At 45.2% G+C, this 27,858-nt stretch overlaps 1 protein-coding gene across 1 annotated transcript in view; it reads left to right on the top strand.

Annotated features, from left to right (window-relative positions):
* Positions 1-27,858, top strand: part of LOC138641512 (transient receptor potential channel pyrexia-like) — a 243,104-nt gene that overhangs the window by 20,288 nt on the left and 194,958 nt on the right. Inside the window, exons 2-7 of the mRNA XM_069728992.1 lie at positions 8,830-8,932; positions 9,310-9,464; positions 12,627-12,713; positions 12,795-12,945; positions 17,639-17,797; positions 22,093-22,202. Coding sequence (XP_069585093.1) covers positions 8,839-8,932; positions 9,310-9,464; positions 12,627-12,713; positions 12,795-12,945; positions 17,639-17,797; positions 22,093-22,202 — 756 coding nt within the window. The 5' untranslated portion in view covers positions 8,830-8,838. The remainder of the gene's footprint in view (positions 1-8,829; positions 8,933-9,309; positions 9,465-12,626; positions 12,714-12,794; positions 12,946-17,638; positions 17,798-22,092; positions 22,203-27,858) is intronic.

The following is a 27,858-nucleotide window of genomic DNA, read 5'->3' as shown; positions in this document are numbered from 1 at the left end:
AGCAAGCTGGACAGAAAAAATAGCAAACAAAAGTAACACAAGCAGAACTTAGCTTATGCAGTGAAGACAGGCCACAAGAACGATCCAGGAGAGAGCAAGACCAATACTGGAACATTGACTGGAGGCCAGGAACAAAGAACTAGGTGGAGTTAAATAGAGCAGTACCTAACGACTTAACCTCGTCACCTGAGGAAGGAAACTCAGAAGCCACAGCCCCACTCACATCCACCAAAGGAAGCTCATAGACAGAACCAGCCGCAGTACCACTCATGACCACAGGAGGGAGCTTGACCACAGAATTCACAACAGTATACAGTTGTTTTTTTATGCAGGCGATCGAGTATGGTAAGTATGGTAAAATTAAGAATATTAAAATGCTTTTTTTCTGGCTGTGTCTTTATTTTTTTAACCCTTTCACTACTCTAGGATTAATAATGGATAGGCGTCTTATTGACGCCTCTCCATTATTAACCAGGCTAATGTCACCTTACAATAGCAAGGTGACATTAACCCCTTATTACCCATATCTCACCGCTACAGGGGAGTGGGAAGAGAGGGGCTAAGTGCCGGAATTGGCGCATCTCACAGATGCGCCATTTCTGGGGCAGCTGGGGGCTGGTATATGTAGCCGGGGGGGGGGGGGCAATAACCATGGCCCCTCTCTAGGCTATGAATATCAGCCCGCAGCTGTCTGCGTAGCCTTTCTGGCTATAAAATATAGGGGGACCCCACGTCATTTTTTTGGGGGGGTCCCCTTAATTTAATAGCCAGCAAAGGCTACGCACACAGCTGCGGGCTGATATTCATGGCCTAGAGAGGGGCCATGGTTATTGGCCCCCCTGGCTACAAATACCAGCCCCCAGCCGCCCCAGAAATGGCGCATCTGTAAGACTCCTTCCCAGGCTAAAAATATTGTCCCCCAGCCGTCGGCTTTCCCCCTATGTCGCAGAAAATTGCTTGGGAGCCCAATTTTTTTTTTAAATTAAACATTGCGTTTAAGGCCAGCGTCAACACCCGACACTGCCGCTGGCACTCGGGACCGGAGCGTTCAGCTGCATAGAAATACATGCAGCCGCACGCTCCACTTCCGAATGCTGGTGGCAGTGCCGGGTATTGAAGCGAGAGACTTGTGTGAGTTTCTCACGAGTGTGACCCCGGCCTAACGCAGATTTCGTGTGTGTGTCTTTATTTAAGGCTGGGATCACAAATGCGAGAAAATCGGACGAGTCTCACATCTTAATATCCTACACTGGCGCCGGCACTCAAGAATGAAGCGTAGAAATACATGCAGCTGCACGCTCCGCACCTGAGTGCCGGTGGCAGTGCCGGGTATTAAGATGCGAGACTCTTCCGAGTTTCTCGCTTGTGTGATCCATCTATCGTATCCATCTATCTATTGTATCTATCAATCATCTGTTTATTTATTATCTATCGTATCTACAGTATCTATTATCTATTATCTATCTATATTATCTATCTATCAATATATCTATCGATATATATATATAGAGATATATTTATAGATAGATATATCGGTAGATAATAGATAGATATATCGATAGATAGATGCCATAGATAAATACGATAGATAGATCCATAGATAGATGTGATAGATAGATACGATAGATAGACAGATACGATAGATATGTATCCTATCTATATATTGTATCCATCTAACGTATCTATCTATCTATATATCTATCTAGCTGTGTGTGTATATTCTTCAATGGAGTATGTAAATGAAGAGGTTGGACAAGAAATGACATCACAATTCTTTTTTTGTATATCTTTATTGAGCTTACAAAAACACACACAAATCCGCATGAAAAAAAAGCATCAAAAAATACATGAAAAATGCGTCAAATCCTGCGCAAATCCTGATGCAATCCTGAACGTGGATGAAGCGCCCCCAGACGCAGGGCCGCGGGTTACTCGGTACCGGTCCTCTCTGTCTCGGTTCTGAGGTCGTCACGGTGGCTGGACCTTTTACTGAAGGCTTCGCAATCCAGAGCACTGCTAACAGGGCTGGCTGAGACCAGCCGGTCCGAAGGAACATCCAGAGTTCTCTTTGCAGGCGGAAATCAGTGCCTACCACTAGCGCCTGTGTGTTGTAGTTCTTCCCTGCTGAGCATTCGGGATAGTCCTCACAACTTTCGTATTAGTTCTTTCTCTCTCTCTCTCCGTCCCCCAAGTTTATCTGGATAGGATGCACCCGTTTGATGGGAAGGCTCGGAGCTATTCTGGGACCCTAGAGACACCCCTCTCCACGCTTGCCCCCTATGTCTTCTTAGGTGATGTATGGTAGACAGCCAACCTATAATCAACTGTCCTGCTGCTGTTTGAAGTAATGCTTGGAGTCAGTTACTTCCTCGGTGTTCCGGCCACCGGCTACGCGCCTCAGTAGGATGTTGCCGTTCTCGGGGCACGACTCCTACTGGCTCTCCTTTGTGCTGTGATCTCGTTTCTCACTTCTCCACAATATCCTTGCCTCGTGTCCTTTCTTAGGATGTCGCCGCAAGGTAGTGCAGGCGCGGCTCCGTCACGTTCTGTCCTTTCTGCTAGGTACCTGCCAGGAACCCACCCCTGACAGGTCCTCCCTGCAGCTCTCCCAGGCTGCGTTCTGTTCTAACTTCCTATCTGACCCCCAGTTTTACCAGTGTGAGGAGTGGCCTAATACATAGTGCCTTTTGCTCCCCCTGGTGGCCGGAGTGTGAAGTGTAATGTGTGACTGTGATATAGTGCAATCAGACATAATATCACTCCCCTTAGTGGCAGAGCGACACTACTGCAACGACCAGGACTCTGGGGCACTGACTCCCCCCTTGTTAAATCCAGTACTCCCGGACTGGGAAAAGAAGAACAACAATAGATATTAGAAAAAAAGACATACAAAATTTTTGAAATGCTTTGAACAATGTAAACATTACAATACTTCCCTTTATGGGAGGTGAGGTCGCTTGAACGTTACAAACAGAAACATGTTTAAGTATCTTAAATAACATTCTAATCTTCTACTATAAATAATTCCTATTACCCAACCGGGTATTCTACTAAGTGCAAATCTTTGAACAATAATTTAACTTTTCCTTTAAGGGCGTATAAGCTGAACCCAATAAAGGCTTACTATAAAACGTTACAGTACAAATCTAACTTTTTCTTTATTTCTTCTGACGTCACACATATGCAGGACTGCCTGGCTATTCGTCCGGGACTACTGCCTCTCTTCTTCTAGGTTCACAGCAACCATCTATCAACCATATCTCTATGGTTCTCAGACTCACTAACCCCTTCGGGTTCACTTTCTAGCTCTCTAGCTACATGTCATCTACTATGTAAACATTATTACTATCTTACTACATAAGCAACACTATCAAAAGGCAACAAGTAACATTCCCTTTAAGAGGAAAAATCAGTCTTCTTTGAGGTAGTGCAAACAATCACCAAGTCACTAAGGAACTGCAAGACACAAGAAACTTCCTCGTCGTCATCAGGGATCGTTTCTTCACAAAGTCTTCTTTCCTTGTAAAACCAGTAGAGAGCACCTTAAAGAAGGTGCGAACTATGTACAAAACCAGTTTGTGAATCATTCACCATCCATGATTCAGCAGTCTCTGGAAACACTGATGAACTTGTGCAAAGAAAAATGTAAAACAATAGGGATCCCGGGTAAACGAAGGGATCCCTTTAAGGATTAACCCTAAACGGGTTTTAAACAAAAGAGCATGAAACAGTTAACTATATACAGGTTTGTGGTTTCGAGGTTTTAGTGCTGCAACTCAGGGGGTAGCACCGGTCGGGGTAGCCCAGCGGGATACTGGCAACTACCAGGTGCCACATAAGGGGTCCCCTCACTCCACACAGGGGTCTGTGTACCCACAGTTCGTTGTTCAGGAGCAGCTGGAACACCGATCGTCACGGCAGGCAACTCCTTGGCAGCTACCGTAGTGGTAGTGGCGACAGTACAGGTGGTGGCCCTGACAATTGTACACGTCGGGGTGATCACGGTGGTCTTGGTAATTGCGGAAACCTGGCCACAGGGGGACACTGTCGCTGCAGGGGATGGTGGGGCTGGAGCCTTGGCCTGGTGCACTACCGGATCTCTCTTCTTATGCACATTCAACGCAAACCAGCCCTTCTCCCCAAAGTGTCTGGTGTACGTGACAATGTCTCCCGGGTAGAGATCCCGGTCCGGGTGTCCCTCTAAGAGATGTGACTCTACATCCCTGCGGTTGACGAACACCTCCGCGTACAGCCCCGGTTCCTTAATGAAGCCCCAGCCTCCACGGAGTCGGAAGGCTACCACTTGGCCCCGCTTCCGCGGGGCCGGGTCCGTGCTGCAGTCCTTGCGGGCCTTGGCCTTGACCGCTTGGTCCCTCCGATGGTAGGCCTGACGCTTGGCCTGAGATTCGGCCTCCTTTTCCTCCCACTCCCAGGCAAGTTGGGCCTGGTATTTTTCCCAGCTCAGGACCTCCACTTTCTCTCCCTCCTGCTTTTCGGCCCCCAGCGGTATACGGTCCGCTCGGCATAAACGTCTCCCGAAAGCGTGATGGGCTCAATCGGGGCCTTGAGGAACCACTCCATACCCGTGACCTTGTCCCAGGGGTCAAAGCGCTGGAGGCGGTGAGTGCTGTGGGGAGGTGGCGCTGCAACCGGGCCCACTAACAGGTCCTCGGCCACCGGGGCAGGATCGGCGTCTTTACCTGCCTCCACGATGTCCTCGGGGTCGGCCGATTCTGCCGATGGCGGGCTCTGCGATGGTGTCAGCAGGGGTTCCGATCGCGGCACAAGGGACGACATCAGCGATGATGGATCTTCCGCCGGCGCCACCTGGTGCGAGGACTTGGTCTCTACCTGCAGCTGCAGGAGTTGATCGATCAGCTCCTCCATTCCAAGCTGCAGGGAATCGGTGTCAGCAGCAAAGGCTCTGCCGTGATGCTCCTCCGGGTAACTGGGGGGGTCTCCGTCTTTGACCCCACACTCCGGCTCCGGGTGACTGGTCATGGCGTCCTCCACGTGGCTGCTGTCCTCTTTGTCCTTTTCCCGCTCTCCTCTTCGTGGGCGGTTTCGTTTCTTTGGTCTCCGCCCACCATTTAGGATCAGGAGGCGGATCTCGGCTGCTGACTGACACGTCCTCAACGTACAGAAATATTTGGACTGGGTGGCCATTGCTTTTCGCGCTTCTCAGTTCTTTCACGCCCACAACTCCACGCCCTTCTTCTTCTCCTGCGCTCCTCGTGGCGCTGTAATGGCGGCAGTTTTGGCGGGAATCTTTGCGGTATATAGCAATACACAGTCTTTGCAATAAATCACAGTTCAAGCACAATTCCAACACAGTTCCAAGGCACACATGACCTGATTCCTCAGGCTTAAGTACGATCCTGTTCGTGACGCCAAGTTGAAGTGCCCCCAGACGCAGGGCCGCGGGTTACTCGGTACCGGTCCTCTCTGTCTCGGCTCTGAGGTCGTCACGGTGGCTGGACCCGGTCCGTGACCCTGCTAAGGGGTGCCCAATGAAAGGTGATGAAAGTCGGCCAAGGTTTCGTGATGCCACCTGTGGTATTCGGTCAGGATCACCGACGCTGCTTGGGGCTCACTGGGGTGGTGTTATGGCAGCTAGATGGTATACCTTCCCACAGGTGAAGTATATCCCCAGGGCTTCCCAGTAGTGTATGTGGCGATGATGTGAAGCGCGGTTAATAACGAAGACACAGGGTTGCAATCTCTTTACCTTTTACTGAAGGCTTCGGGATCCACAATCCAGAGCACTGCTAACAGGGCTGGCTGAGACCAGCCGGTCCGAAGGCACATCCAGAGTTCCCTTTGCAGGTGGAAATCAGTGCCTACCACTAGCGCCTGTGTGTTGTAGTTCTTCCCTGCTGAGCATTCGGGATAGTCCTCACAATTTCCGTATTCGTTCTTTCTCTCTCTCTCTCCGTCCCCCAAGTTTATCTGGATAGGACGCATCCGTTTGACTGGAAGGCTCGGAGCTATTCTGGGACCCTAGAGACGCCCCTCTCCACGCTTGCCCCCTATGTCTTCTTAGGTGATGTATGGTAGACAGCCAACCTATAATCAACTGTCCTGCTTCTGTTTGAAGTAATGCTTGGAGTCAGTTGCTTCCTCGGTGTTCTGGCCACCAGCTACGCGCCTCAGTAGGATGTTGCCGTTCTCGGGGCACGACTCCTACTGGCTCTCCTTTGTGCTGTGATCTCGTTTCTCACTTCTCCACAATATCCTTCGCTTCGTGTCCTTTCTTAGGATACCACCGCAAGGTAGTGCAGGCGCGGCTCCGTCACGTTCTGTCCTTTCTGCTAGGTACCTGCAAGGCACACACCCCTGACAGGTCCTCCCTGGAGCTCTCCCAGGCTGCGTTCTGTCCTAACTTCCTATCCGACCCCCAGTTTTACCAGTGTGAGGAGTGGCCTAATACATAGTGCCTTTTTGCTCCCCCTGGTGGCCGGAGTGTGAAGTGTAATGTGTGACTGTGATACCTGGTCAGGTGAACTCCTTTAGTGCAATCAGACATTATATCACTCCCCTTAGTGGCAGAGCGACATTACTGCAATGACCCGACTCTGGGGCGCTGCATGGCCACATACTCAAACCATTCTGCTGTAGTTTTCACTATTCCTGGTCGATCATAGGCAGTGCAGTCTCTCTCATTTAGCTTCCTGCCAGCATAGCTCTGCTCTGGCTTCCGAACTGAAAAAGAGTGCACTCTACCTTCACAATACACTCTCTGCTTCTGTACAGTACCCTGACTGGCTGATTTTTTTGCCTTCTACATCAATAAAACTGATTTTGTAATATTACATCATTAGCGGGTTTCTAGCAGAGTTCAACTCTCCTGCACTCTTCCACAACATAGCTTGTCATAACTAGGCAGTGAAGAGCTGAGCTTTCTATGTTCCTTGCTGATAGACCTGTGGACTGGGGCAGCTGTTGGCTCTGATGAGCCCTATATGCTTTGTGCATTGTGAACGTTTGGTGAGTGCAAACAGAAATTAATCTTTGAATTTTATATCAGATAAGACCCTATTTGCGCTTTCTTTCTCCTAGAAACAGTTTAGGTTCCTTGCTGATGAGAGATCGGTGATTTGAAACTGCAAATGCTGTTCTATCAATACATACGGAAGTAGATTATCTTCTGCCGTATGCATCTAAAGAGTAGCATTTGCAGTTTCACATGACATGTCTCTCAGCAACAGGTAGCAAACAACTCATTATACAACTTACAAGCACTGTAGTTCAGGAGAGTTGAGCTCTGAGAGAAACCAGCTAAAAATGATGTAAAACAGGCAGGTATACTGATGTAAATGGCAGATGATAACAACGATCAGCCAGGGGACTGTACAGGAGCAGAGAAAGTGCACAGAAGCATAAGGTGAATTCTACACTTAGTTTATATTGATAACTCATGACATTGGTATTGTTCGATAGCTCAGTAGGATTCACCTATCTTTAGGCCCCCTCTCCCAAATTCCCGAATAGACCCCATCCCCAATAAAGACAGGATTCAAAACTTGGATAATAATTGGCCACAGTGGCCTTTATTATAAACATACAAACATAACGGTAAAGTAACGTGGGGAGGTCCTTGAAGCTCCAAACTGGTGGTAAACCATAATATATAGTGGACAAAAACCAGACCATAATTTACTCCAAGCCATTACCACCTGGCTCGGGAGCACCAAAATATCCCGAAGGGTTACCAATGTCCACTTAACACCTGGGAATCCGGCCCACCGTTGCCAAGATTCCCCCAAACCACCAGACCCGAAACCAAACTTTACACCAACTGAAGAATCCGTATCCTGGCGGATCCCCCAAGCCAATTTAGTACATACTCCAAGGACCCCTCCCACCGCCACCAGCCACTATGACCCAGAGCAACTTAGCCCAGAAAAAACCCTCCAAACGAGAAAAAGAAAAAACAGGGCGGGCGGGATCTCACGATTGGCCTCCAGAGCGGGAAATGGCCAACCCCACCCCCTCATTGCCCTATAAACCCCCCAATGCATACTACCCCTCCCCTTAAACATGACCCCACCCTCTACCCTTCTGCTCCAAACCCCTGTCATGACGGCCTGCACATACGCCGTCTGGGGGGGAAGGGACAGCTCGCTCCGACCTGCTCTGAGTAAAGGAGTTAGTCAGGAGTACAGATGAAAGGGAGTGAGCGGTCTGCAGCACTGAGGAGAAGTAGGATGCTGCTGGGAAATGTAGGTTTAGCAGTGTAAGAAAAGGATCAGTCATTCAGCTATGCAAATCTGCATTTGCAAAGTGGCAGATGGAGATGATGATTGATAAAGGTATAAGAAAGAAACGGTAATGTTGGCCTTTGTATGTATTGTTACAATAAGTATGCCTTTACAGTACATTGCAAAGAATAATGTGATTGTAGGTATAACACTTTAATTCTGTATGCAGGCAGCTCCCTGGTGCCTGCAGGAAGTAGATTTCTCAGGAAATACAGAAGATGAAATTCAGAGCAGGGCGGCCCCCATAAAGTACCTTATGGCAGTAACGATTCCACAATAGCTGGTGTGCCATTGCTTACAGTACTAAGAAAAACTTAGCGTTTCTGCTCCAAAAACTCAGCAAAAAGACTCTGTGTGCACATGTAATAAGGATAAGTGCTGAATCCTACCTGCCCTTTTAATGTGGAAGCTTTTGGTCCAGGACAGGTGTGTCGGATAAAAAGGTAAAAAAATGGCCACCTTGCCAATGCTGATTGGCACAGACATGAATTGGCCAACTTGCGGCTCTAAGTACCTTCATTTTTACATTGATTGCTTTTGACTCAGTTTATATGTTTTTCTCTTAAAGGGGCATGTTATGGCTTCTGATGAAAAGTTCTCTTGGATACACACTCAATACACCAAGTACTTCCCTCTCCTGAAGAGATCGAAAGATGACATTGCCAAACCAGGTAGTGCATGTGCGGCTCGCGCTGCGCCTAGTGTCGTCCTGGTGGACTTCATACATGTATTTTTTTTATTTTTTTTTTGCCAAAACCAGCAGTGGATCCAGTAAATTAAATATAAAATTTGCATTTCCACATTTTCTCTGTCCACAGTTTACATAAAATACATGAAAACTGTACCATGTGAACAAGGCTGTACTGATTCACCCAATCCCTTTCCATTTGTGTGCTGTATGTACCAATTTGGCTGAAAGGAAGTCATACAACAATCCACTCCACTGCTAAGTCACCAGTCCATCTGCATCACCAGGCATCCCAGATCCCACACAAGCGCATATTTTTAGTACCTTACAACTCACTCCCCTGTTGCATCCTGAATGTAGGTCGCACTTCTTCTGAAACCTATGTGGGCCTGGAGGACAAATGTGACGACATCGGTGAGGAGTCCGTTCATCTCCCAGAGGAAGTGACCAACTTCAAGAATCACTTCACCATTCTAAAATATTTTATACATCTCAGCAAGAATGAAGGCGAGCAGGTATCTCCCTCCATCTTCGGTCACAATCGGCTTTATGTATGAAACACCGGGCAGACAGAGCACTTATTACATATCTACAGGATAGGGGATAAATCATGAGAACGTTTCTAAAAGTCTCAGTCTGAGTACAGCGGTAGAGAGCACGTACGACCACTGCTTCATTTACAGTCAATATGAGTGGTGGTCGCACAGTGCTCCTCACCTTTACATTCACACTGTGCATGGCTGACAAATGGTTTTAGTGTCAGTTAAAGATCCAAGGTACAGTTTTAACATTTCTCAATGTACATACATTACATTACTGATCCTGAGTTATATCCTGTATTATACTCCAGAGCTGCACTCACTATTCTGCTGGTGCAGTCACTGTGTACATACATTACATTACTGATCCTGAGTTACATCCTGTATTATACTCCAGAGCCGCACTCACTATTCTGCTGGTGCAGTCAATGTGTACATACTTTACTTTACTGATCCTGAGTTAGATCCTGTATTATACTCCAGAGCTGCACTCACTATTCTGCTGGTGCAGTCACTGTGTACATACATTACATTACTGATCCTGAGTTACATCCTGTATTATACCCCAGAGCTGCACTCACTATTCTGCTGGTGCAGTCACTGTGTACATACATTACATTACTGATCCTGAGTTACAGCCTATATTATACACCAGAGCTGCACTCACTATTCTGCTGGTGCAGTCAATGTGTACATACATTACATTACTGATCCTGAGTTAGATCCTGTATTATACTCCAGAGCTGCACTCACTATTCTGCTGGTGCAGTCAATGTGTACATACATTACATTACTGATCCTGAGTTACATCCTGTATTATACCCCAGAGCTGCACTCACTATTCTGCTGGTGCAGTTACTGTGTACATACATTACATTACTGATCCTGAGTTATATCCTGTATTATACTCCAGAGCTGCACTCACTATTCTGCTGGAGTAGTCAATGTGTACATACATTACATTACTGATCCTGAATTACATCCTGTATTATACTCCAGAGCGGCACTCACTATTCTGCTGGTGCAGTCACTATGTACATACATTACATTACTGATCCTGAGTTACATCCTGTATTATACTCCAGAGCTGCACTCACTATTCTGCTGGTGCAGTCAATGTGTACATACATTACATTACTGATCCTGAGTTACATCCTGTATTATACTCCAGAGCTGCACTCACTATTCTGCTGGTGCAGTCAATGTGTACATACATTACATTACTGATCCTGAGTTACATCCTGTATTATACTCCAGAGCGGCACTCACTATTCTGCTGGTGCAGTCACTATGTACATACATTACATTACTGATCCTGAGTTACATCCTGTATTATACTCCAGAGCTGCACTCACTATTCTGCTGGTGCAGTCAATGTGTACATACATTACATTACTGATCCTGAGTTACATCCTGTATTATACTCCAGAGCTGCACTCACTATTCTGCTGGTGCAGTCAATGTGTACATACATTACATTACTGATCCTGAGTTACATCCTGTATTATACTCCAGAGCTGCACTCACTATTCTGCTGGTGCAGTCAATGTGCACATACATTACATTACTGATCCTGAGTTACATCCTGTATTATACCCCAGAGCTGCACTCACTATTCTGCTGGTGCAGTCAATGTGTACATACATTACATTACTGATCCTGAGTTACATCCTGTATTATACCCCAGAGCTGCACTCACTATTCTGCTGGTGCAGTCACTGTGTACATACATTACATTACTGATCCTGAGTTACATCCTGTATTATACCCCAGAGCCGCACTCACTATTCTGCTGATGCAGTCACTGTGTACATACATTACATTACTGATCCTGAGTTACATCCTGTATTATACCCCAGAGCTGCACTCACTATTCTGCTGGTGCAGTCACTGTGTACATACATTACATTACTGATCCTGAGTTACATCCTGTATTATACTCCAGAGCTGCACTCACTATTCTGCTGGTGCAGTCAATGTGTACATACATTACATTACTGATCCTGAGTTACATCCTGTATTATACTCCAGAGCTGCACTCACTATTCTGCTGGTGCAGTCAATGTGTATATACATTACATTACTGATCCTGAGTTACATCCTGTATTATACTCCAGAGCTGCACTCACTATTCTGCTGGTGCAGTCAATGTGTACATACATTACATTACTGATCCTGAGTTACATCCTGTATTATACCCCAGAGCTGCACTCACTATTCTGCTGGTGCAGTCACTGTGTACATACATTACATTACTGATCCTGAGTTACGGTACATCCTGTATTATACGCCAGAGCTGCACTCACTATTCTTCTGGTGCAGTCACTGTGTACATACATTACATTACTTATCCTGTACTGATCCTGAGTTACATCCTGTATTATACTCCAGAGCTGCACTCACTATTCTGCTGGTGCAGTCACCGTGTACATACATTACATTACTGATCCTGAGTTACATCCTGTATTATACCCCAGAGCTGCACTCACTATTTTGCTGGTGCAGTCACTGTGTACATACATTACATTACTGATCCTGAGTTACATCCTGTATTATACTCCGCAGCTGCACTCACTATTCTGCTGGTGCAGTCACTGTGTACATACATTACATTACTGATCCTGAGTTACATCCTGTATTATACTCCGCAGCTGCACTCACTATTCTGCTGGTGCAGTCACCGTGTACATACATTACATTACTGATCCTGAGTTACATCCTGTATTATACTCCAGAGCTGCACTCACTATTCTGCTGGTGCAGTCACTGTGTACGTGCTTTACTTTACTTATCCTTTACTGATCTTGAGTTACCTCATTATATTATACTGCAGAGCTGCACTCACTATTTTGCTGGTGTAGTCAGAGCCCCTCTCATGCAGGGGACAGTTAGTTTTCTTTACATTACCATATAGTGCTTGCAGTAATGAATGCCAATCAGCAGCACAATCTCTAAGCAAACATAGAACCACTAGGGAATGCTTGAGATTTCAGCTCTGATCCTGGTAGAATTGTGAGTTTAGCTCTGGAGTATAATACAGGCTGTAACTCAGGATCACTAAGGCAAAGTAAATATAAACCAAAAAGTGATGTACAATGGTATCTGTCATCTTCTTGAATGTCATATGTTACTTTGCAGATCAGCTTTCAGACCATTGATAATCTTCTGGCCCAAGGCTCCAGTGTAAATGAGGTGGACAGACATGGCCAGACAGTGATGCATGAGGTGAGGTGACCTCTTCTGACACCATAACAATGGACGTAGGTGGCTGCTGCTGGGCGGAGGTGACGTGTGTTTCATATCTAGGTGTCCAAGAGCTGGCACATTGAAGTGGCACAATTCCTGATCAAAAGACATGCGGATATAAACAGGCCCGATCATTATGGAGTAACTCCGCTGCATGTGGCAGCTGCAATGGATTACCCCGACATGGTCAGCTTTTTATTAAAGCAAGGAGGTGAGCAAATTTATTGCTACTCATCCATAAATTTACTGCCATGACATTGTGTTCATACAATAAATATAATGCATTATGCAATGGATGAAGTATGAATTATTCATAGTGTAGTATATAAAGCATGGATATAATTACAGCACAAGAATGAGCGCTGTGCATAGTTGGGTTTTTTTTGCTTTCTTTTTTTAACTATGTAGGCTATTGGCTGAGCTGTGTGACTATATGGCTATACACTGGCATATATTGGAGCTGTCCTTCAGGAAAACCTCTGGAAAGGAAGAATGTAACATAGTTTGCCTGGCCATACATTGAACCAGAATGGTTCGTCCTGAAGAGCTCACTGATACCAGCGCCATACTGTAATAGGAGGATCCGGGGTGACAAGTCACCTGTGAGTGATAATATTGAGAAGTGGAAGGAACCGCAGCAACTCAGCCACGAAGAGGAGACCCCCTAACGTTACAGAACGGGCAGAGGCGTAGCTAGAGCTTTTGCCGCCCGGGGCTGTTCCCGAGTTTGGCGCCCCCCCCCCCCATCCCTCCCCCCCAGCTCAATACACACAAAGGTTACCAAAAATGGTTTTCCTGTTTTGTAGAACTTAAACTGGGCCTAATGGTGTCACCCCCACATGCCACACCTGTGACTTAATACCACCACACCATGACCAGGCCACATAGTGACCGAATAATACTACATACAAGGGACAAATACCACCGCACCATTTCCAGACCACATATTACCACCACATAGTGACTGAATACTACAATACTGATCAGTAATAAAAAAAAAAACACAATACTATCACCATAAGTGCCAGTATTCACAGGAGATCTGTACTTAGTATGCAGTGTCTGTGTAGAGGTAATACAGAGATCACTGGTGACATTATACACAGGACCTCTATATAGTATACAGTGTATAGTGTCAGTGTATAGGTAACACTGACTCACCAGTGACGTCTCTAGGTGAAGTCCTTCATCTTTCAGCCAGCACAGACCGCCATCATTCCTTCCAGCCAGGACTCGTTTCTGCAGGAAATAACACAGTTATCTCGAGCTCCGCTTGCAGAACACATTACTTAATTTTTCACAACTTCTACATTACACCACATGAAGAAAAAAAGGTGATATAGTGTCACTCTGCACAGTAACAGGACCGCCCCCCCATTTAAAACAGTATACTCAAAAAATAAAATAAATACATCACTGCAGTAACAATATCCCTTAATTATCCCCTATGGTAATAATATTCCCCACCCTGGCCCCGTTTATCTCATTCCTGGCTCCAGCCATATGTTCTCGTATCCTGCCCTCATGAGTATCCATTCTACCCCATATGATCTCCCCATCCTGCCCCACCAGCCTCCATCGTATCCGTCCTGCCCCATGATCCAATCCTGCCCCGTGTCTCCAATCATGCCCCGTATCTACATTCTGCCCATGCCTCAAGTCCTGCCCCCAGTGTGTCCAGCATATTACCCCCATGTTGTCCAGCAATCTGCCCCAGTGTGTCCAGCATATTACCCCCAGTGTGTCCAGCAGTCTGCCCCAGTGTGTCCAGCATATTACCCCCAGTGTCCAGCATTGCCCCAGTGTGTCCAGTATATTACCCCCAGTGTGTCCAGCAATCTGCCCCAGTGTCCAGCATTGCCCCAGTGTGTCCAGAAGTCTGCCCCAGGGTCTCCAGCATTGCCTCAATGTGTCCAGAAATCTGCCCCAGGGTCTCCAGTATTGCCCCAGTGTGTCCAGCAATCTGCCCCAGGGTCTCCAGTATTGCCCCAGTGTGTCCAGCATTCTGCCCCATAGTCTCCTGTACTGCCCCAGTGTGTCCAGCATTCTGCCCCATGGTCTCCAGTATTGCCCCAGTGTGTCCAGCAATCTGCCCCATGGTCTCCTGTATTGCCCCAGTGTGTCCAGCATTCTGCCCCATGGTCTCCAGTATTGCCCCGGTGTGTCCAGCAATCTGCCCCATGGTCTCCAGTATTGCCCCAGTATGTCCAGAAGTCTGCCCCAGGGTCTCCAGCATTGCCTCAATGTGTCCTGAGATCTGCCCCATGGTCTCCAGTATTCAGTGTGTCCAGCATTCTGCCCCATAGTCTCCTGTACTGCCCCAGTGTGTCCAGCATTCTGCCCCATGGTCTCCAGTATTGCCCCAGTGTGTCCAGCATTCTGCCCCATGGTCTCCAGTATTGCCCCAGTGTGTCCAGCATTCTGCCCCATGGTCTCCAGTATTGCCCCAGTGTGTCCAGCAATCTGCCCCATAGTCTCCTGTATTGCCCCAGTGTGTCCAGCAATCTGCCCCATGGTCTCCTGTATTGCCCCAGTGTGTCCAGCAATCTGCCCCATGGTCTCCTGTATTGCCCCAGTGTGTCCAGCAATCTGCCCCATAGTCTCCTGTATTGCCCCAGTGTGTCCAGCAATCTGCCCCATAGTCTCCTGTATTGCCCCAGTGTGTCCAGCATTCTGCCCCATGGTCTCCAGTATTGCCCCAGTGTGTCCAGCATTCTGCCCCATGGTCTCCAGTATTGCCCCAGTGTGTCCAGCATTCTGCCCCATGGTCTCCAGTATTGCCCCAGTGTGTCCAGCAATCTGCCCCATAGTCTCCTGTATTGCCCCAGTGTGTCCAGCAATCTGCCCCATGGTCTCCTGTATTGCCCCAGTGTGTCCAGCAATCTGCCCCATGGTCTCCTGTATTGCCCCAGTGTGTCCAGCAATCTGCCCCATAGTCTCCTGTATTGCCCCAGTGTGTCCAGCAATCTGCCCCATGGTCTCCTGTATTGCCCCAGTGTGTCCAGCAATCTGCCCCATAGTCTCCTGTATTGCCCCAGTGTGTCCAGCAATCTGCCCCATAGTCTCCTGTATTGCCCCAGTGTGTCCAGCAATCTGCCCCATGGTCTCCTGTATTGCCCCAGTGTGTCCAGCATTCTGCCCCATGGTCTCCAGCATTGCCCCAGCCCCAGACAGTCAGAAATAAATAAAAAAAAAAAAAAGTAAAATCCTCACCTCTCCCGTTCCCAGCGCAGGTCCGGTGCAGTCAGCGTCTCTCCGGCTCTGCGACGCTCAGGACAGAGAGGCAGAGCGGCGCGCACAGTAGTGACGTCATCGCGCCCTCTGCTCTGAGACGTCGCAGAGTCAGAGGACGCTGAAGCCGCAGGAACCAGGAGAGGTGAGTATTAGAGCGGGGGGCGGGGGCGGGGGCGGGACCCGGGGGTGGGGGGAGCTGGCCCTGGTCGTGGCGGCGGACGGCGCCGCCCGAAGATTTAAAGGGGCGTCTTTTTTTTTTTTTATCTTCTTCTCCTGCAGCGCCGGCCGCCCCCAGCATTGTGCCGCCCGGGGCGGACCGCCCCCCCCGCACCTCCCTCCCTACGCCACTGAGAACGGGAACACCGAGTGCTGAGGAGCAGATGGCAGAGAAGTCACCAACACTCTGCTGACTCCATAACAGCAGAGTCCAGACATCCTCTGGTATCAGCACAAACACTGCGCCCCTGCCGGGAGCTCCATGGCCGAGCAGCTGCATTCAGCCGTACACCACCAAGCACAATGCTGAGCATTGGATAGAGAGGTGTAAAACCGCCACCACTGGACTCTGGAGGAGTCTGGGTTTGGTGAATGGCAGTAGAACGTTACCCCTGACTGCATTGTGCCCGCTATACAGATGGTGGAGGATAATGCTATGGGCTTGTTATCAGGGGTAGGCATCGGCCCCTCAGTACCAGTGAAGGGAAATCTAAATGGTTCAGCATAAGACATTGTGGACAATTGTAGTTTACAGGTTTGTGGGAACAGTTTGGGGAAGACCCTTTCCATTCTCCATGACTTTCCCCATTTCACAAGGTCCATACAGACATGGAGGGTGAGCGTGTTGGAAGTACATGACCAGCTGCACAGCCTTCAGACCTCAACCCTTCCAACACTTTTGGGGTGGATCAGAACGGAGATTGTGATCCCGGCCTGCCCACAACATCAGGGTCTGACCCCACAAATGCTCTTCTGAATGAAAGGGCAAAAACTCCCACAAACACCTCCGAAATCTTGTAGAAATTCTTCAAAGAAGAGGGAAGCTGTTACAGACCAGAAAAGCTCCTGTAAATGTCCATATAGCATAGAGAGATAGATAGTAGATAGATAATAGATGATAGATAGATAATCGATATATAGATAATAAATATATAGATAGATAACAGATAGATAATAGATAGATAATAGATAGATAGATATAGATAGATAGATAATTAATAGATAGATAGATAATAGATAGATAATAGATAGATGATAGATAATAGATAGATGATAGATAATAGATGGATAATAGATAATTGACAGATAATAGATAGATAGATAATTGATAGATAATAGATTGATAGATAAATGATAGATAATAGATAGATAGATAATAGATGGATAATAGATAGATATAGATGGATAATAGATAGATAGATAATTGATAGATAATAGAAAGAAAGATAGATAGATAGATAGATAGATAATAGATAATAAATATATAGATAGATAATAGATAGATAAATAGACAGATAATAGATAGATAATAGATGATAGATAATAGATATATAGACAGATAATAGATAGATAATAGATAGATAAATAGACAGATAATAGATAGATGATAGATGCATTAGATTTACATTTATAAAATGTTACACTGCTCATTTATCTTATTTCCTATTTTGCAGGAAACATTAATGCAGTAACAATGGGGCACCAGACACCTCTGCATTACGCCGCCAAATATGATGCAGTTAACTCTTTAAAAGCTCTTCTGAAACAAGATGCAGACACCAAAGCCAGAGACCACAAGCAGCGCACAGCTCTGCACCTAGCTGCAGAATTAGGTAAGAATGACACACAAGAAGGTAGCACACTTCAGATGCAGACTGAAGGTAGGGTCCCACAGCGATCGGCGTGATGCGTTGTCGTCTTCCCCCCCCCCCCCAACATTAACAGCGGCTGTCATGTAGATCTTAGGGAAATGTGTGTAAAATATTACTTTTAACAGCTGCACATTTTAAGCACAAGGACAGACGTGAATCCATAAGAGAAAGCAAATCCTTCTGTAGAGGGGTACCTACAAATCCTTCTGTAGAGGGGTCAGTCACTTTAGGAATAACATAAAAAAAAATGCTGTAACAAAGCTATAATACACTGCTCAAAAATACAGGGAACACTTAAACAACAGAATCTAACTCCAAGTAAATCAAACTTCTGTGAAATCAAACTGTCCACATAGGAAGCAACACTGATTGACAATCAATTTCACATGCTGTTGTGCAAATGGAATAGTCAACAGATGGAAATTACTGGCAATTATCAAGACAAACTCAATAAAGGAGTGGTTCTGCAGGTGGGGACCACAGACCACATCTCAGTACCAATGTTTTCTGGCTGATGTTTTGGTCACTTTTGAATGTTCGTTGTACTTTCACACTCGTGGTAGCATGAGACGGACTCTACAACCCACACAAGTGGCTCAGGTAGTGCAGCTCATCCAGGATGGCACATCAATGCGAGCTGTGGCAAGGTTTGCTGTATCTGTCAGCGTAGTGTCCAGAGGCTGGAGGCGCTACCAGGTGACAGGCCAGTACACCAGGAGACTTGGGGTGGGCCATAGGAGGGCAACAACCCAGCAGCAGGACCGCTACCTCCGCCTTTGTGCAAGGAGGAACGGGAGGAGCACTGCCAAAGCCCTGCAAAATGAACTCCAGCAGGCCACAAATGTGCATTTGTCTGCACAAACGGTTAGAAACCGAATCCATGAGGATGGTCTGAGTGCCCAACATCCACAGATGGGGATGTGCTCACAGCCCAACACCGTGCAGGATGCTTGGCATTTGCCACAGAACACCAGGATTGGCAAATTCGCCACTGGCGCTCTGTGCTCTTCACAGATGAAAGCAGATTCACACTGAGCACATGTGACAGACATGGCAGAGTCTGGAGATGTTGTGGAGAGTGATCTGCTGCCTGCAACAACCTTCAGCATGACCGGTTTGGCAGTGGGTCAGTAATGGTGTGGGGTGGCATTTCTCTGGAGGGCTGCACAGCCCTCCTTGTGCTCGCCAGAGGTAGCCTGACTGCCATTAGGTACCGAGATGAGATCCTCAGACCCCTTGTGAGACCATATGCTGGTGCGGTTGGCCCTGGGTTCCTCCTAATGCAGGACAATGCCAGACCTCATGTGGCTGGAGTGTGTCAGCATTTCCTGCAATATGAAGGCATTGAAGCTATGTTCTGGCCCGCCCGTTCCCCAGACCTGAATCAGATTGAGCACATCTGGGACATCCTGTCTCGCTCCATCCACCAACGTCACGTTGCACCACAGACTGTCCAGGAGTTGGCGGCTGCTTTAATCCAGGTCTGGGAGATCCCTCAGGAGACCATCTGCCGCCTCATCAGGAGCATGCCCAGGTGTTGTACAGTACGGAGGTCATAGTGGAGGCCACACACAATACTGAGCATCATTTCCTTGTCATGAGGCATTTCCACTGAAGTTGGATCAGCCTGTAATTTGATTTTTTCGCTTTGATTTTGAGTATCATTCCAAATCCAGACCTCCATGGGATATTAGATGTGATTTACATTGATCATTGTTATGTTTTATTGTTCTGAACACATTCCACTATGCAATGAATAATAATTTGCAACTGGAATATTTCAGAGATATCTAGGATGTGGTATTTTAGTGTTCCTTTTATTTTTTTTGAGCAGTGTATATATTACTTACTAATATTCTCTACTGTGAAGGTTTGCACCATTGTCAATCTAATTTAAGCCATGTTCCCTAGATTCACCAGCCTTCTGTGCCATCCATTAGATCAAGAAAGAGGATAGGGCTTAACCCCCTTAGTGACGGAGCCAAATTTTTGAGATCTGACCAGTGTCACTTTATGTGGTAATAACTCTGCAACGCTTCAACAAATCCCAGTGATTTTGAGACTGTTTTTTCATGACACATTATACTTTATGATAATGGTAAATTCAGGTCAATATGTTTTGTGTTTATTTATAAAAAATATCAAAAATTTGAGAAAAATGTTAAAAAATTAGCAATTTTCAAGCTTTGAATGATTATCTCTTTAATCCAGATGGTCATACCACAGCAAAACATTAATAAATAACATTTCCCACATGTCGGCTTTACATCAGCATCATTTGTAAAATGTTATTTTATTTTTTTAGCATTTTAGGAGGTTTAAAATTGTAGCAGCAATTTTTCATTTTTTCAAGGAAATTTACTAAATTTATTTTTTTAGGGACTTATCCTTGTTTGAAGTGACTTTAGGGGTCTCATATATTGGGTAACCCCCAGACGTGATATCATTTTAAAAATAGCACCCCCTGACATATCAAAAACTGCTGTCAGGTAGTTTATTAACCGTTCAGGTGCTTTACAGGAATTAATGCAAAGTGGTATGACAGAAATGAAAATTTGTATTTTTACCACCTAAATGCCTCTAACTTCTGAACAGGTTACAACAGCCGTCAGACTCTAAGGCCGCTATTTGGTCATGAATTGCCATCGCAAACATCAGGACCACACAATCATGATCTGAGGGCACCAATTTGGATAAAGAGGAAGCCCCCACACTGTGTTAACCATATATAATGATGTAGTCACTGTTTACAGCAGCATCTAATGGGTTAAACAGATTTGGACGGTGCAAACACTGATCGTGGCTGATGCAGCAAGTTGTCAGCTATAGTGCACAACCGACAGATGCTGGATTGTCACCTGTATGGGGAGGCTATTCTGTTATATGTAAGGTCAGTTAAAAGGCGCATTGGCTGTCATTAAAGGTACCGTCACACTAAGCGACGCTGCAGCGATACCGACAACGATCCGGATCGCTGCAGCGTCGCTATTTGGTCGCTGGAGAGCTGTCACACAGACAGCTCTCCAGCGACCAACGATCCCGAGGTCCCCAGTAACCAGGGTAAACATCGGGTTACTAAGCGCAGGGCCGCGCTTAGTAACCCGATGTTTACCCTGGTTACCATCCTAAAAGTAAAAAAACAAACGCTACATACTTACCTACCGCTGTCTGTCCTCGGCGCTCTGCTTCTCTGGTCTGGCTGTGAGCGCCGGGCAGCCGGAAAGCAGAGCGGTGACGTCACCGCTCTGCTTTCCGGCCGCTGTGCTCACAGCCAGACCAGAGAAGCAGAGCGCCGAGGACAGACAGCGGTAGGTAAGTATGTAGCGGTTGTTTTTTTTACTTTAACGATGGTAACCAGGGTAAACATCGGGTTACTAAGCGCGGCCCTGCGCTTAGTAACCCGATGTTTACCCTGGTTACCAGCGAAGACATCGCTGAATCGGTGTCACACACGCCGATTCAGCGATGTCTACGGGGAGTCCAGCGACCAAATAAAGTTCTGGACTTTCTTCCCCGACCAGCGACAGCACAGCAGGGGCCTGATCGCTGCTGCCTGTCACACTGGACGATATCGCTAGCGAGGACGCTGCAACGTCACGGATCGCTAGCGATATCGTCTAGTGTGACGGTACCTTTAGTGGTTAAATAATATTGAAAATGGCTCAACCATTTGCAACAGAGGGCAGCAGTAAGTGGCATTTTCAACACAAGTAAAGCATTTTTTGTGCTGTCTGTGGTTCTAATATTCTATAGAACCAAGGAACATTTCTAGATTGCAAAAATGTATAAAACACTCATGTCACGTTTACTTTAGGCCTCATCAACACATCTTTTTGTTTGTTTTTTTTGCATACAAGATAAAAGACGGCCATTTTTCTTCACTGTACCTGTTATAGGTTTGTAACCCTTTTTGGTCCGCGAGTCCATTTTTATCATCAGTGTGCTATCCATTAAATTCCAAGCTTCTCCTAACTATTAAATAGCAAAAAACGATAACACACGGACGCCATCTGTGTTCTCTTTTTTCATTGATTTGAATGGAAGAGTTTTCGCTGTGACTCAAATAAAACAGACATCTCCATGTTTTTGCAAACACTTGGTCTGCAGAAAAAAACAATTAGAGGTGAATGGCCCCATAGGCTATAATGTGTGTTCTGCCCATGAAAAATATGGATATGAAAAATGGAAATCTGAATGAGGCCTTAGACTAAGAAAATGATTATTCAGCTGTTCATGGTAATGTTTGCCCTCCTTAGATCGCAGTGAAGCAGCGCGTCTACTGCTGAATCTGAAATGTGATGCAAGCGTTCAAGATGACACAGGACTGTCCTGTCTGACCATGATGGTGGTAAATATGCCTCCTGTGGTGAGTAAAACATATTGTGTAATGAGTTACGAAGGCTATAAGATATAGTACACATTAGATGGCTTCTATGGCAGTACAGCTTGGCGAACACTTACGACGCATTTACACCGGCCGATTTCAACGACCCATCGGTCACAATAATTGTGTAATATGAATGTGTTGAGCGACTGATCAATGTGTCCAAAAAACGCCCATCCATCGCGCATGAAATCGTTTAGGCGAGTGAAAAAAAAAATCTCATTCATCTTTCCCAAATTGTGTAATGTGAATGGAGATTTTTCATTCGTTCAATGATTTGACCGGCAACAAGGAGGAAATTCAAGTCTTTAATAGTAATGGCTCTCAATGATCAGCGGATCATGTTCTGCGGTTGTTCACTGGCAGTCGGAGGATCGGATCGAGCTCTTATTACTGCCGTGTTGTTATTACTGTAAATGCTGCTCTTCATATAAAAACCGAGATACTGATTATCAAACATTTTATTGAGAATTTAGTTACATTTACTTTGCACAGAATAAAAAGGGATTCTTTGTGCAATACTTTATATTCATGCATTTGGAAGAAACAATATCACTTAGAGGATTTGATTGCCTACACGTCAGATTATCAAAATGCTTTCACATTTCATACAGTAGACGTTACTAAAAAGAAGCTAAAATGAAGAAGCTCTCTGACCTCCAAGTGTGAAGAATGGCTCATTAGATAGTCTGTGAGTGCATCTTCAGGCTTGGAGGACAGCAGCACTTATGCTTCTTCATTATAGTGATTGTTTGGGGGGATCTCGACACCATTTATGATTTCTATGACATGCCAGAAGTTTTCTTAAAGTGTAATAAGTACCAAGTAAGGCTAGTTTCACATTTGCGTTTAAAACGCAAACGCAGGTGGTGAAAAAAAACGCATGTAAACGCGTGCAAACGCTGCGTTTTTTAGACGCATGCGTTTTCGCATGCGGTTAAAAAACGCGGCATTTTTACGCGTTTACATGCGTTTTTCCTGCGTTTGCGTTTTTGGTAAGCATGATGAGAAATTTCACAAGAGAAAAATCAAGATCCAGACACCGCCAATGGGACTACAGAGGGCATATGACATGACTCTGTGGACCAAAATATGGAAAAATTGTAGCTCTCAAAATGTGGTAACGCAAAAAATATTTTTTGGAATAAAAAGCGTCTTTAGTGTGTGACAGCTGCCAATCATAAAAATCAACTAGAAAACCCACTATAAATAGAAATGGCTAGGGTTAGGGTTAAGGTTTGGATCCCTAGGGTTAGGGTTAGGGTTTGGATCCCTAGGGTTAGGGTTAGGGTTAGGATCCCTAGGGTTAGGGTTAGGATTAGGATCCCTAGGGTTAGGGTTAGGGTTATGGTTTGGATCCCTAGGGTTAGGGTTAGGATCCCTAGTGTTAGGGTTAGTGTTAGGATCCCTAGGGTTAGAGTTAGGGTTAGGATCCCTAGGGTTAGGGTTAGGGTTTGGATCCCTAGGGTTAGAGTTAGGGTTAGGATCCCTAGGGTTAGGGTTAGGAACCCTAGGGTTAGAGTTAGGGTTAGGGTTAGGATCCCTAGGGTTAGGGTTTGGATCCCTAGGGTTAGAGTTAGGGTTTGGATCCCTAGGGTTAGGGTTAGGATCCCTAGGGTTAGGGTTTGGATCCCTTTATCACCTTGATGGTGGGGGGTGGCTTATTAGTGTGTAGACTTGTTTTTTTCTATAGAAATGCATGCGTTAAAAAACGCAACCAAACGCATGTGCTTAAAAACGCATGCGTTTACATAGACAGCAATACGTTTTTTTGCCGCAAAAAACGCATGCGTTTTTTTGCAGCAAAAAAACGCCTCTAGAAATTACTACATGTTGCATTTCCGCAACAAAACGCAAGCATAGAAACGATGCATGCGTCGTCAAACGCGGCAAAACGCATACAAAAAAGCGCATGCATTTTTAATGTTAAATATAGCAACAACAAAAAACGCATGCGTTTTTTGCGTTAAAATGCAGCGGCAAAAAACGCAAATGTGAAACCAGCCTTAGACCAGAAAAAGACATTTCTCTATGTGTCAATTTTCACACTTTTTGATGACGGGGGCATCTTGGGAGTCAGACTCTCCTGATTAATCAAGATCTGTATGCCTCTTATCAGGAATATCTGACAAGCAGCGTGCGCCTCCAGGACCATGTCAGAAATCAGAGACTGGAGTAAGATTTTTGGTGCAAGGAACGCTACAGTTCGTCATGAATTAGATTAACTGTGGTGTCATGCCTCCGCCATATCTCATCCCACCCCAGCTTCGCAAATTCTGGCAAAACTGATGAGAAAATGCAAAAAATGTTGCGACTTTTCAAAGCTTTTTACTCCAGACTTGTAAAAGCTTTGTTGAATCGGGGCAAAAGTTTTAGCCTTGTCCAACATCTGGGTCAGTACTTCTTGATTGTTAGACCATTGAATTGGATCCCAGATGCCACTTGTGATTACCTTGGTTCTCCAGTGACGAAGCCTCCCATGACACCATGACATTATGGTGGTCTAGTAATTGCATGGGGCGTCCAGGATGCCAACTTTCGAGTTCCAGCCAAGGAAGATGGCACTGCCACGGAATATCAAAGAGGACACTGAACTAGGGTTGTGCAAATCTTTCTGCTCATCTCTTGTCTGCACTTTGGCCCTTTAGCTTAAAGACCTACAGCATTTGTTACTTTGTCGAGGCTTTTTTCGAATACCTAAGATGAAACAGTTAATCGTTCTCTTATCAAACATCTTAACGGTGTAACACATTAGTGCACAGATTAATTTGCATGGACAACATCAGAGCTAAATCTACAAAAAAAAATTGTGTTCTCTCGTGTATTGCCTTGGTTATTTGACTTCTGTATAGCACCTTGGACTTTGAAGTACAATTTACTGTGTGTGTTTTCTTACATCTTTCAGCTCAGTTTCTAGAAGTGGATATTATCTCCCATGATGAATTCACGTAGAAACACAAACATAATCAGCTGGAAATATATTTGCAAGCTTCCAGCATTTCCATATGTCAGTTTGTGGTACACGCAGCCCTCTACTTCACAGAAGACAGAAATAATTGCTTTATTTAGAAAATTGGTAATGGATTGTTAGTTTAGTGAAAACGAGACTGTTACCCATTTATCACAGTTGGCGCACACCTCTGCTGCACAAAATGTCTTAGAGTTTGTTCTCATGTAAGGAATACGCTGCAGATTTTTTTTTACATGGTGAATTTGCAGCCTATTACGGTAGTTGCATTATTGATGAAATTTTTCCAAATCCCATCCACAGGCTGCATACAAAACTCTAGCATAACATAGTAACATAGTAACATAGTTAGTAAGGCCGAAAAAAGACATTTGTCCATCCAGTTCAGCCTATATTCCATCATAATAAATCCCCAGATCTACGTCCTTCTACAGAACCTAATAATTGTATGATACAATATTGTTCTGCTCCAGGAAGACATCCAGGCCTCTCTTGAACCCCTCGACTGAGTTCGCCATCACCACCTCCTCAGGCAAGCAATTCCAGATTCTCACTGCCCTAACAGTAAAGAATCCTCTTCTATGTTGGTGGAAAAACCTTCTCTCCTCCAGACGCAAAGAATGCCCCCTTGTGCCCGTCACCTTCCTTGGTATAAACAGATCCTCAGCGAGATATTTGTATTGTCCCCTTATATACTTATACATGGTTATTACATCGCCCCTCAGTCGTCTTTTTTCTAGACTAAATAATCCTAATTTCGCTAATCTATCTGGGTATTGTAGTTCTCCCATCCCCTTTATTAATTTTGTTGCCCTCCTTTGTACTCTCTCTAGTTCCATTATATCCTTCCTGAGCACCGGTGCCCAAAACTGGACACAGTACTCCATGTGCGGTCTAACTAGGGATTTGTACAGAGGCAGTATAATGCTCTCATCATGTGTATCCAGACCTCTTTTAATGCACCCCATGATCCTGTTTGCCTTGGCATAAATTGACCTGCAGTGCTGATTTTCGATCCGCAGCTTGTCAATTTACAATTTATTCTGTAGGTTCTTACCATGGATTTCACCCTTTGCAATCCACACAATGAAATCTGCAGGACAAAATCAACCCGATTTGGTGCAATTTTTGTCGCAGATTTTTTTTTTACTGCTAAAATTTACATTGCATCAATTCATAGAAAAAAGCGCAGATAGAATGACAGCCTTATTATGAAGTGTCATGGCGGAGAGCTCAAACATGGGACTGCTACTCAATACAAAGATGACAAAGATATTAACTACTGCCAGGTACGAACGGGACACATTTGAGATGGACAGCTGCAAACTAGAACTTCAACCTACTGGGATCGATGGTCACTCAAGGTGGAGCGATGACACCGGAAGTCAATAGGAGAATAACTATGGGCAAATCAAGAGTGAAGTCACTGGACAAGGTCTTCAAATCAAGGAACATTTCACTGGTGATGAAAACACAGCTCGTACATAGTTTGGTGTTTTCTGTGGTAACATGAATGCGAAACCTAAACATAAAGAAAAATGAAGAATCAACGTCCTCGAAATATGGTGCAGTAGAAGGATGTTATCAGTACCATGGATTTCAAGAAGAACAAACAAATCAGTTTTGGAACAAATCAAGCCAGACATGTCAGTCGAAGCAAGGATCACCAAGCTACGACTTTGGACACATCATATGAAAAGAGCAATCACTGGAGAAGAACATCATGGTCAGAAGAATAGAAAGAACAAGGAAAAAAGGAAGACCAGCAACCCATTGGCTTGATACAATTAAGATAATAGAGAAGAAGACCCTGGTGGACCTATCTAGACTTGCACAAGATTGATCTTCCTACAGATCATTCATCCATCAAGTCGTCATGGCTCGAGAACAAACTGAAGGGTGCTAAATAATAATAAATTATTCTTTATTGCATTTGTGTTTTGTGTCTTTTCGTCTTTTTTTTTTTTTGGTGGGGGGGGGGGGTGGCGGGGGTTTCTCCTGTTTTTTATTTGCGCCTTATTCATTTTGTTTTTGCCTTTTTTTTAAACTTTATTTTATATGCGATAACCTGCTTTTCTCATGTTTGACATTTTGGGCAGGGCTTGGAGTTTCCACATGTTTTTGGCTGATGCATCAATTGTGATTTTTTTTAAAAAGGTTGCAAAGTTTTTACAGAAATGGAATCCAGTCCTTCCTTGGAGTGATTTTATGTACATCCAAAAAAATTGTGCATATTTTGCATCTTTTTAATATTCATGGACACGCACATGTATATACACAGCACACACACACACAAATGTATATACAGTACAGACCAAAAGTTTGGACACACCTTCTCATTTAACCCCTTTACCCCCAAGGGTGGTTTGCACGTTATGGACCGGGCCAATTTTTACAATTCTGACCACTGTCCCTTTATGAGGTTATAACTCTGGAACGCTTCAACGGATCCCGGTGATTCTGACATTCTTTTCTCGTGACATATTGTACTTCATGATAGTGGTAAAATTTCTTTGATATTACCTGCGTTTATTTGTGAAAAAAATGGAAATATGGCGAAAATTTTGAAAATTTCACAATTTTCCAACTTTGAATTTTTATGCAATTAAATCACAGAGATATGTCACACAAAATACTTAATAAGTAACATTTCCCACATGTCTACTTTAC

This window comes from Ranitomeya imitator, chromosome 6, assembly GCF_032444005.1.
Source record: "Ranitomeya imitator isolate aRanImi1 chromosome 6, aRanImi1.pri, whole genome shotgun sequence".
In the NCBI taxonomy this organism is placed as follows: domain Eukaryota; kingdom Metazoa; phylum Chordata; class Amphibia; order Anura; family Dendrobatidae; genus Ranitomeya; species Ranitomeya imitator.
Note: the sequence above shows the minus strand (reverse complement) of the source record. Positions and strands in the feature narration are given on the sequence as shown.